This window comes from Microtus ochrogaster, chromosome 4 (assembly GCF_000317375.1).
Source record: "Microtus ochrogaster isolate Prairie Vole_2 chromosome 4, MicOch1.0, whole genome shotgun sequence".
NCBI lineage: Eukaryota > Metazoa > Chordata > Mammalia > Rodentia > Cricetidae > Microtus > Microtus ochrogaster.
The window spans coordinates 40,522,347-40,534,516 of record NC_022011.1 but is presented as its reverse complement, the minus strand read 5'-3'; the positions used below and the strand labels follow the sequence as shown (position 1 = coordinate 40,534,516).

General features: G+C 44.2%; 1 protein-coding gene across 1 annotated transcript in view; it reads right to left on the bottom strand.

Moving 5' to 3' along the window:
- Positions 1-12,170, bottom strand: part of Ttll11 (tubulin tyrosine ligase like 11) — a 244,069-nt gene that overhangs the window by 202,424 nt on the left and 29,475 nt on the right. The window contains exon 3 of the mRNA XM_026778629.1: positions 2,814-2,910. Within this exon, the coding sequence (XP_026634430.1) occupies positions 2,814-2,910 (97 nt within the window). The remainder of the gene's footprint in view (positions 1-2,813; positions 2,911-12,170) is intronic.

Genomic DNA, 12,170 nt, shown 5'->3' with positions numbered 1-12,170 from the left:
CAAAGCAAAGACCTATCTAATTGTTTAAACAAAAATATTAATACATCATCTATGATATAAATGCATTTTGAACAAAGAAAATTACCCATAGAAAAGCAAATAACATCAAATGCCGTGACACAGACAGATAAATTCCACTAGGAGTGTCCAGAAGATGCAGGTTTATGCTGGATTTCTAGCATATTCTCTCCTGGAGCGTCCACCAGAACTGGAGATACACCTGTGTGGGAAGTGTGCTTTTAGAATAATGGGATATGTGTGAGGCGGGAGAAAAGCCCAGACATGCCAGGAGCCAGAAGTCCATCAGCTCTGGCTGGAGTTGCCCACGGCCTTGGCTGGCTGTTGTCAAGGTGGAGGGTGTGGAGCCACTCCCTGCTGGCAGGTTCCCAAGGCTGCTGTGTCCGCCCAGACAACTGCTGCGTGTTCCCCTCGTGGGCAGGGTGGATATATGATGGAGCACGCTCCTCTCTTTGGAACAAACGTTCTTGTATAAAGCTAGTCCTTCAGGAGTACTTTTGCCCCCTTATTTGCTGATGTTGGCCCTTAGCTACTCTCTCACTTGCAGCCATCGGGGAGACAGAGTGGAAAGAAAAGGCAGCGGCAGGCTCACAGGTGACTGTGAGTCATGTGACAGCACTCTGCCTGTGCAGTGTTGTTTGCATGCAAACGTGCAAATTGTTTCCTCCATGACCTCAAGAAGTCCCCCCCCCCCGCTTTAAAAAAAAAGTAGTCTTTTTGTGAGCAGCAAGACAGAAAAAAAAAAACCCAGTAGCAAGCCCATTAGAGCGGTGTGTCTCACAAAACCCTTTCTCCTGTCTGAGAACAAATTCGACCTTGAGATAACTTCCAGCTCCGTTCCCCTCAAAACCGATAAAGGTGGGATATCTGCTGTGTTGGCGAAGACAGGGCACACGGTTAACACAAACTCAGACTGAAAAGCTGCATGCCAGCAGGCAACAGGCAGGAGTGGTGACCCTGGTGCCTGGATATGAGCCTTGCAGGGTCCTCGGATGCACAGAGATGCTGGCTCCTGAGGCCATGGAAGCCAGGACAGATGTGGGCCAGAAACAAGTCCCTGGGACTTTTGCAAATACTTTACTAAAGATAAATGCTCCATACTGACTGGCAGCCATGTTGTGCTTCCTACCTTGTCTCCTTCCCAGTGAACCAAGTACTGCCTATGTTAGCAGCCTTGAATGTCTGAGTTAAACCCCCATGAGCGTGACAAAACTCGCCAGTGTGTAAATATGTATATGGATGTTGGGTTTTCTGAGAAGGGGTGTTTTTGTTGTTTGTTTCGGTCTTGAGAGAGGGTCTCATTCCATGTCTTAGGCTAGCCTGCAGCTCAATGTGTTGCCTGGGCTGAGCTCCAGTGAATGGCTATCTTTCTGTCTCAGTCTCCCAGTGCTGAGATTACAAGCATGAGCCACCATATCGGGTTAGCTGAGAGGCCTTTTCTTGAAGATATGGGACAGGATACTAAAAAAAGGGCAAACTGGTTCTCCCTTCAATACAAGTTCAAAAGACAAGACACTAGCAGAAGCCAGTCTGCTATGGCAGCTGCATTGAGGCTGCACTATACAAACAGTGACCAAAGCTAAAGCCTGAGAAATTCTGGCTGGAGAGACAGCTCAGGGTGAAGAGCACTAGCTGCTCTTCCAGCTCCAGAGATCTGATGCCCTCTTCTGGCCTTCACAGGCACTGCATGCACATTTTACATATATACACACATACATACAGGCAAAAGGCTCGTGTACATAAAATAAAAAATAAATCAAACTTTGAGAGAAAAATATAAACAAGGGATGGAACTTGGGTGATTTTTCTGTCCTTTAAAATTATTTATTATATTATAATAGGATATAATATTTACAATACAATGCAGTAACAAAAATAATGTGAGGCCTGTATCTGGAAGCTCAACAAAACACTCCCTCCTCCCCGAGTAGCCCCGCTAACCCTCACCTCTGTCATCACACGCTGTCAGGAATAGTGATTATAGAGGAGATGGAGGTAAGGGTTTGAGAGACAGAAAAGAAGTGGACACGGAGGCTGGGCCCCACACACGGAGGTGATCTTAACCATTTCCTGCCACCATGTCCTGGCCGCAGGGTAAGTCTAGAGGCTGCCCACAGCCTATGGCACTTAAAGAGTGGGGACTAGGAGAGCTCACTCTAATGCTACCTTCAACTGTCATGGCTGACCTGGCTCCCCGCTCGAGGAAGGCTATACTTCTTCCTATAGACTCTGTAGCCCGTCACTGGACTCCTGTGCTGTATCTCTAACTCAACAAGTTCAAACCACGTTCGTTTGTTTTGTGCATGTTTACCTATGTGTGTGGTATGCATGTGTGTGCTGGTGGACATGTGTGCGGAGGGCCAGAGGTTAATATCTGGTACCTTCTTCCACATCACTCCCCACCTCAGTTCACTTCGGCCACTGAACCTGGAGCGTGCCCATTCTATTAGCCTGGCTAGCCGCTTTCCCTGCGCATCCTTTGTCTCTGCCCCAGGAAGCGGGGTACAGGTGGGCATCTGAACTCCAGTCCTCACACGTGCACAGCAAGCACCTGACCCACAGAAAGCAGGTCTTTAACCTGGGACGGCCAGTCTACATCTTCCAAGCCTCAGGTGTGTTAGTTGTCATGATTTCCTGGGGACTTCTTCTCCATAGCAACAGCAGCCAGGCAGAGCATGGGCAGACATTCTCAATTAAGAGTCCTCATGATCTGAAAACATTGTCATGTTCTTGTGAAGGAAGACTGTATTCTGGACCTAGAACTACTTCTAAAGACCAACAATAAGAGCAGATACCTGGAAATTTGTTCACTTGACCGGAGAGTATGTCACTGTCGCGAAATGAAACTCCGTGCCAGTAGATGTCACAAGGCAAGCGCCGGCCAAATGGGAACTGGAAAAAGAGGGGAATGTGATTCGTAGTGAGAATAAGAGCACAGCAGCCACACTGGGGCTCAGGGTTTACAAACGCCTGATGCCAGGTAAACATCCCACAGTTTAATCTCCAAGGCAAGTAAGGAAATGGCTCCCACGGGCCGCATGGCTCAGAGCAGTGGTGGACAGACTGTTGTCTGGCGAGCACTGTTTGCTTTAACAAGCCTCATGACTGCCTTCTAAAGGATTGTTCCCATTTCACTGATTAAAAACTTAAGGCCAAAAAGCATTCATTTAATATGTTCTGTTCATGCAGAGCTGGTGTGTCCAGGTTTAAACCTAGGACAAAACAACCCAAATCCTAAGTCCATACTTCCTTCCCTTTCTCTGAAACTGGCAGCCCTCAACCGGGCCCCACAAAGCAGGCAGTCTCTCCTTTGCCATGTGTCTCACACACAACTCCCCACACTACAAGAAGCATCCTTGGCTGTTGAGACAGTCCTGGGCCTTACTGCACGTTTTGAATTCATAAATGAATGACCCAGGGCATGGTCACCCGAGTCAGAACGACCTAATGAGTGTCTGCATTCCAGGGATTTGGAAGTCAGCGATGCCAGGCAACCTCTGCTGGCCCCTGGCACCAGAGCAATGAAAAGACAGATGGAGGCAGCTCTAGATGACCGAGTGCAGGAGGGGGCGGCCGGTCTGCTGAGAGCAGGGCCAGCTGCAAGAGAAACAGGGAGACAGAGACCCTGGATCGTGGGGCCTGTTGTTCTCCCCAGCCTGGCTGCCCCACCTGCCCTTGGATCCTACAACACAGTCCTGGGTTGTTCTAGGTTCCTCTTTCATACACGCTCTAGGGCTGTACTTGTTTTCAGTAGCAACCCCCTCACAGACCAAAAGATCTGTTTTTCTGCCACATTCCGCAACCTTAATGCCACTAGCAAATTCTGCCTCTGTGAAAGCAGTTCTTTAAAATGTGACTCGGGTGACCTTGTTCACGGAGTGTGAAGACTGGCTAGCTCACACTTAGAACTTGCTTGCTAAAAGTTCAAACAAAGAGAGATGGCCATACTTAAATAAAACCATTTGATGTTCCCATTTTGAGACTACGCTTCATCAGAATTTCTATCTGCTGTGAGTTGAGGGCTCCATCCTGATGGACTCACATGGCGTGACTAATGAAATGGCGGTAAGGATGCTTCCAGCCATCCCAAGTGAAAACCGAGGCCCTTTACGTCAGCTACGTGGCTTCCACGTTGGGCCACAGTGAGGCATGTGCTATTACAAGTGCAGGCGCGAACAACTTGTATGCACAATTCATAGCTTTTTGTTCATTTTCTTTGCTTCCAATGGGTGGCAAGTATTCAGCAGCCATAAATATTAAGAGTTGGAACATATGCTGCCTCCTTCCAGCTGTAAGTCTAATATAGAAAGGCAAAGACAACATGATGGGACTCTAAAATGCAAACTGTACAAGCAACTGGACCGTAATTGGAGTGACTTTATTGCCATCATTAGTGACCAACACTGGATCCTTGCTAGTGCGCTGCCTGATGACACATCACAACCATGCCATCGGCCTCCAATTCACAACAAGGCGGAGTGGCTAAGGTGGGAGGGCTGTCATGAACTTGAGGCCGACCTGGGATACAAAGTAAGACCTGGTCTTATGGGAAAAAAAAGCAAATAAACAAAGCACAAAGAAAAGAATAAAAACAAATACTTAGTTCTTTAAATTAAAAAAAAAACCTACATTTTTCCAGTAATCATCATGCTCCAGGCTCTCCATAGCTAGGAACACAGAACAGGGCAATTTCCAAACCCCTACTCAGAGCTTGAACATATTCAACAGCAGAAAGCTGAAGTCTTAGCTTCTAAGATTGAGAACAAGACAAGGGCATCTGGTTTCACTTCCTTTTTATTTTTTTATTGATTTTTATTGAGCTCTACATTTTTCTCTGCTCCTCTCCCTGCCTCTCCCCTTTTCCCTTCAGCCCTCCCCAAGGTCCCCATGCTCCCAATTTACTCAGGAGAGTTTGTCATAGCCAGAACCTGGAAACAACCTGATTTCACTTCTGTTCAACATAGGGCTAACAACATCAGAGCAACAGGCAAAAGAAATTAAGGACATTCTCACTAGAAATGGAGACAGGAAATGGCCTCTGCTTGTGGAAAATAGAATCCTGTATGTAGGAAGCCCTCGCGACTGCATGAAAAACTTACAGATTACACAAAAAGCTTACAGAATAGGATCCTATATGCAGGAAGCCCTCGCGATTGCATGAAAAACTTACAGATTACAAAACAAGCTTACAGAATAGGATTCTATATGCAGGAAGCCCTCGCGATTGCATGAAAAACTTACAGATTACACAACAAGCTTACAGAAAATCAAGAGACCCATGCTCTATCACAGAAAGAACAAAATACTTCAGAGTTAATGTGAGAAGGGAGTAAATGCCTTGCACAGAGAAAACTACAAAATGTTCTTAGAGGAAATTAATGACAGTTCAAATAGAGGGAAAGAAATTCCATTTCACAGATTGGAAACAACATTATTTAAGATGTCAATACTTGAAGCCCGCCTTTTCATCTGTGAGGTCCTTGGATCCCCCAACACAGCCTGCTTCAGAGCAGAGGGGTCCGGAGAGTGTTTCTGTGACTGAGGCTTCTTTCTACCATCCTACCCTGCCCCCTAAGCCTGCCTTTTGGACTATGAGGTCCTTAGAATCCTGCAAGAGACCCTGCTCCTGTGCTGAGGGGATCCGGAGATGTAAGAGCCCAGGGGACTGAATCCAGGCCCCCTCCAATTTCCTAAGCTTTTCTGGCCATTCAGCAGGGTGAGTTCCATGCTGCTGGCATTCTTTACCCCATTCCACCCTGCCCCCCAAGCCCATCTGTGAGGTCCTTGGATCCCCCAACACAGCCTGCTTCCGGGGGCGGAGGGGATTAACACAGCCTGCTACAGTGTGAGGGGACCTAAGAGAGGGCAGACCAAGAAAAACTCCAAAGTATACAGTCAGCCACAACAAAGATTGGACCAAGGTGCCAAGACTCTGTTGGTGTCAATGCAAGAATTCCTCTAACATCCTGAAAAGCAACATGGTAACACCAGAATCCAGTGAACACACAACAGGAAGACTTGAACATCCTAACCCAGAAGAAGTAGAAGAAATCGACTTTAAACATAACTTTATGAAAATGATGGAGACATTTAAACAGGAAATGAAAATCTCCCTTGAAGAAATGGAAGAGAACACAAACAAAAAGTTAGAAGAAATTAATAAATCCCTCAAAGATACCCAAGAAAACCAAGAAAAAGCAATCAAACAGGTAATGGAAACAGTTCAAGACTTGAAAACAGAAATGGAGGTAATAAACAAAACACAAACCAAAGGATGGCTGGATATGGAAAATCTGGGTGAATAAACAGGAACTACAGAGACAAGTATAGCGAACAGAATACAAGAGATAGAAGAAATAATCTCAGGTGCTGAAGATACTATAGAGGAAATAGACTCATTGATCAAAGAAAACAGCAAATCCAACAAATTCTTAACACAAAACATCCAAGAAATCTGGGACACCATGAAAAGACCAAACCTAAGAATAATAAGGGTAGAAGAAGGAGAATTCCAGCTCAAAAGCCCAGAAAATATATTCAACAAAATTATAGAAGAAAACTTTTCCAACCTAAAGAAGGATATTCCTATGAAGGTACAAGAAGCTTGCAGAACACCAAATAGATTGGATCAAAAAAAATTCCCTCGCCATATAATAATCAAAACACAAAACATACAGAATAAAGAAAGAATATTAAGAGCTGCAAAGGTCCAAATAACATATAAAGGTAAACCTACCAGAATTACACCTGACTTCTCAATGGAAACCATGAAAGCCAGAAGGTCTTGGATAGATGTGCTGCAGACACTAAGAGACCATGGATGAAAGTCTAGACTACTATACCCAGCAAAGCTTTCTTTCACCACTGATGAAGAAAACAAGATATTCCATGACAAAAACAGTTTTAAACAATACATATCCACAAACCCAGACTTACAGAAAGTACTGGAAAGAAAACCTCAATCCAAGGAAGCCAACAACACCGACAATAGCACAGACATCTGATAACCCTCCACCAGCACAACTCAAAGAAGGGAAACACACAAACACTACCACCAAAAAAAATTACTGGAGTTAACAACCACTGGTCATTAATATCACTTAATATCAATGGACTCAATTCACCTATAAAAAGGCACAGGTTAAGAGAATGGATACAAAAACAGGATCCAACATTCTGCTGTTTACAATAAACACACCTCAACCTCAAGGACAGGCACTATCTCAGAGTAAAGGGTTGGAAAAAGGTTTTCCTATCAAATGGACCTAAGAAACAAGAAGGTGTGTCTATCCTAATATCTAACAAAATTGATTTCAAATTAAAATCAATCAGAAGAGATAGAGATGGACACTTTATACTCATAACAGGAACAATTCATCAAGATGAAGTCTCAATCATGAATATCTATGCCCCTAGTATAAAAGCACCTACATATGTAAAAGAAACATTACTAGAACTTAAATCACACATCAAACCCCACACACTAATAGTAGGAGACTTCAACACTCCTCTCTCACCAACGGACAGGTCAGCCAGACAGAAACTTAACAGAGAAATAAGAGAACTAACAGATGTAATGAATCAAATGGACTTAACAGACATCTATAGAACATTCCACCCAAACATGAAAGAATATTCCTTCTTCTCAGCACCTCATGGAACCTTCTCAAAAGTTGATCACATACTCGGTAACAAAGCAAACATCCACAGATACAAAAAAATTGGAGTAACCACCTGTGTCTTATCGGATCACCATGGAGTAAAGTTAGAATTTAACAACAATACCACCCCCAGAAAGCCTACAAACTCATGAAAACTGTACAGTCAACTACTGAACCACTCCTGGGTCAAGGAAGAAATAAAGAAAGAAATTGAAGTCTTCCTTGAATTCAACGAAAATGAAGACACAACATACCAAAACCTATGGGACACTATGAAAGCAGTGCTAAGGCGAAAGTTCATAGCACTAAGTGCCCATATAAAGAAAACAGAGAAAGCTCACATTAGAGACTTAACAGCACACCTAAAAGCTCTAGAAAAAAAAAAGAAGCAGACTCAACCAGGAGGAGTAGAAAACTGGGAAATAAATTGAGGACTGAAATCAACAAAATAGTGTAGGGCCCATGGGTCTACCCCTGCTCCTGGGGTTCATCTTGAGGACAGTTTCTGGCCAGTCAACTAAAACATCCTGTTTGTTCCTGTGTTCCCTCTGTCGTCTGGTGATTAGCTATAGGGCATTGTTGACTCCACCTTGGGCGTGGTAATTTCTCACCTGCCTGAGGGGTATTCCATTGTGCAGCAGCTAGGTGTTTAAGGTTTTCCCTAAATTTGAATAAATGGTATTCTGCTGATCTCCTTTTGAATGACCCAGGTCTCTTGTGTGTTCTTTCGATCTCCATGCCCTTGCCTGGCTTGCATATGGTACAGTGGTGTGCGAACTGTACCGAGAGAGTAATGCAGGTGTTACAAAATAAAAACAGAAAACAATCCCAAGAATCCATGAAACAAAGAGCTGGTTCTTTGAGAAAATCAACAAGATTGACAAACCCCTATCCAAACTAATCAAAAGGAAGAGAGAGAACACTCAGATTAACAAGATCAGAAATGAAAAGGGGGACATAACAACAGACACTGAGGAAATTCAAAAATCATTAGGTCTTACTACAAAAGGCTGTACATCACAAAATTGGAAAATGTAAAAGAAATGGACATTTTTAAAAATAAATACCATATATCAAAATTAAACCAAGACCAGGTGAACAATTTAAATAGACCTATAAGTCACGAGGAAATAGAAGCTGTCATCAAAAACCTCCCCCCCCCAAAAAAAAGGCCCAGAGCCAGATGGTTTTAGTGCAGAATTCTACCAGATCTTCCAAGAAGAGCTAATACCTATACTCCTCAATGTGTTCCACATAATAGAAACAGAAGGGTCATTACCAAACTCTTTTTATGAGCTACAGTTACCCTGATACCAAAACCACACAAAGACTCAACCAAGAAAGAGAATTATAGACCAATTTCACTCATGAACATAGATGCAAAAATTCTCAATAAAATACTGGCAAATTGAATCCAAGAACACATCAAAAAAAATTATCCATTTTGATCAAGTAGGCTTCATCTCAGAGATGCAGGGCTGGTTCAACATAAGAAAATCTATCAATGTAATCTATCATATGAATAAACTGAAAGAAAAAAAACGATATGATCATTTCCTTAGATGCCGAAAAAGCATTTGACAAAATTCACCACCCCTTTATGATATCATATCTAAATATAATAAAAGCAGCAGCATTATTTATAATAGCCAGAACCTGGAAACAACCTAGATGACCCTGAATGGAAGAATGGATAAAGAAAGTGTGGCATATCTACACATTAGAGTACTACTCAGCGGTAAAAAACCAATGACATCTTGAATTTTGCATGCACATGGATGGAAATAGAAAACACTATTCTGAGTGAGATAACCCAGACCCAAAAATATGAATATGGTATGTACTCATTCATTAGTGGATTCTAGCCATAAACAAAGGACATTGAGCCTATAGTTGGTGATCCTAGAGAAGCAAATTAAGAAGGTGAACCCATATATAGATCTACCTGGAAATTGGAAGCAGACAAGATTGCCAGGCAAAAGTTGGGAGCATGGGGGTGGGGAGAGGGGAAAAGAGAAGGGAGAAAGGGAGGGTTGGGAAGAGCTTGGGGGAGTGGGATGGTTGAGATGGAGGAAGGACGGATATTGGAGCATGGAATGAGATTGAGGGAGCCATTTTGGGGTTGGCAAGAAGCTTGGCTCTGGAGGGGGTTCTCAAGAGTCCATGGGGATGATCCTGGGTAGTGGAGGAGAGGATGCCTGAATTGGCCTTGTCCTGTAGTCAAACTGATGACTGTCTTGAATATCACCATAGAACCTCTGTCCGGCGACAGATGGAGATAGAGACAGAGACCCACATTACAGCACTGGACTGAGCTCCCAAGGTCCAGTTGAAGAGCAGAAGGAGGGAGAATATAAGAAAGGAAGTCAGGACTACAAGGGGTTGATCCACCCACTAAGACAGTGTGCCTGAGCCAATGGGAGCTCACCAAAGCCAGCTGGACTGGGACTGAATAAGGATGGGATCAAACTGGACCCTCTGAATGTGGCTGACAATTGGGGCTGACTGAGAAGACAATGATAATGGCACTGGGATTTGTCTCTACTGCATGTACTGCCTTTTTGGGATCCTAGTCTGTTTGGATGCATACCTTCCTAAGCCTGGATGGAGTGGGGAGGGCCTTGGACTTCCCACAGGACAGGGTACCCTACACTCTCTTAGGACTGGAGGGGGGTGGGGAGGGTGAGTGGGGGAGCTGGGGGAAAGTAGGAGGAGGGGAGGAAGTGGAAATTTTGATTGGTATTATTTATAAAGTAATAATAATAATAAAAGATGTCAATACTATCTAAAATGAGCTATAGATTCATGGTCTCTAACAAAACAGCCATGACTTGGTTTTGGCAAGAAATAGAAAAGATGATCTTCTAACTCAATGGAATTACAAGAATCTCTGGTTGGTCAAAGGATAAACACAGTGGGAGACTTCACACTCCTGATGTCAAAGCTGAAACAAAGCTCCATGGTTATAAAACAAAATACAGCCACATAGATACCAGATGAACTGGTCAAAACAGGAAACACAATGCCAAATGTTGTAAAGAGTGTGAGGAGTGAGGACACATTCTTTTCTGGAGGAATGTGAAATAGCACAGACTCCTTTAGAAGACAGGTGGGCAGTGACTTAGGAGACAAAATAGACTTATCCCATCATCTGGTGATTACACTTCTCCGGGTTTACTCAAGGGAATTGAAACTATGTCCACACAAGATGCTGAACACAAGTGTTTATCACCAGCTCCAGCTGCTGCAGCAGGTGAGTGACATACTGTGGTACAGACAGGAGACAAGACCTTGGTGATAAAGGGCCCTCAGCTTTCTAGTCAGGACAAAATGTAGAGGAACCATTGTGCACACTGTTAAACAAAAGAAGCCAATCTGAAATGGCTCCACAATGCATCACTCCCACCATAAGACATTCTGGGGAAGGCAAAACAACAGCGACGATAAAGCCATCAGTGGAAGTCGTGGTTGCTGGAGAGGGAGAGGTGAGTCGTAGAGCACAACGGGTTTTCACGACAGTGAGACTGGGCACGCTAACGATGAGCTCCTTTCCCAAAGGCCACAGAAACCACCAAGCCTGTCTGTGAACACATGGCCAGAGGAACTCACGAAGAGCACCACACACTCAAAAGCACACCATCACTGCAAGTTTGTGTTTACACCATGCTTCTCTCTTTTATTTTGAATACTTTAGTTTTTTAAGTTTATGTGCTTTGCTGCTTTGCCTGCATGTATGTCTGTGTGAGGGAGTCAGATCTTGGAAATACAGACAGTTGTGAGCTGCCGCGTGGGACTTGAACCCAGGACCTCTGGAAGAGCAGTCAGTGCTATTAATGGCTGAGCCATCTCTCTAGCTTCTACACTATGTTTCTTAATGGCTTAGTAATGTGTGCTCAGCACTGTGTGCTGTGTCTCAACCCTCATGACAGTCTCACGAGAAAAAGCAGCAGCAGCACGAACCCTGTTTCCAGATGAGGACACAGCACTTTGCAAGGGTAAACAACTTTCTCCAGGTCACAGGGCTAGTAAAGGCAGAGTTCAAATCCTGGTCTCTGAACCATGCCTGGCTAATCTCAGAGCTCAGGAGGCAGAAGCAGGCAGCTCTCTATGAGTTCAAGGCCATCCTGCTCTACATAGCAAGTTCCAGGCAGCCAGGGATACACATTGACATGCTGTCTCATAAAATCGAAACAAAAAATTAACATGGCTGGTGACATGGCTCAGGGGACAAGCTCTTGCCACACAAGCCTGGTGACCTGAGTTCATCTTTGGAACTCACAGGAAGGTGGAAAGTTGTCGTCCACGGCACATACACCCATGCACACCCTGTAAGAAGTCCTGCCTCTGAGACTGAAGCTCCTGGACAGTGGCTGTTGTATGCATGTGTGCCCTCAGGGTCTGTTGTGTGCATCTTGTGTGCATGTGTACCCTCAGGGTCTGTTGTGTGCATGTTGTGTGCATGTGTGCCCTCAGGGTCTGTTGTGTGCATGT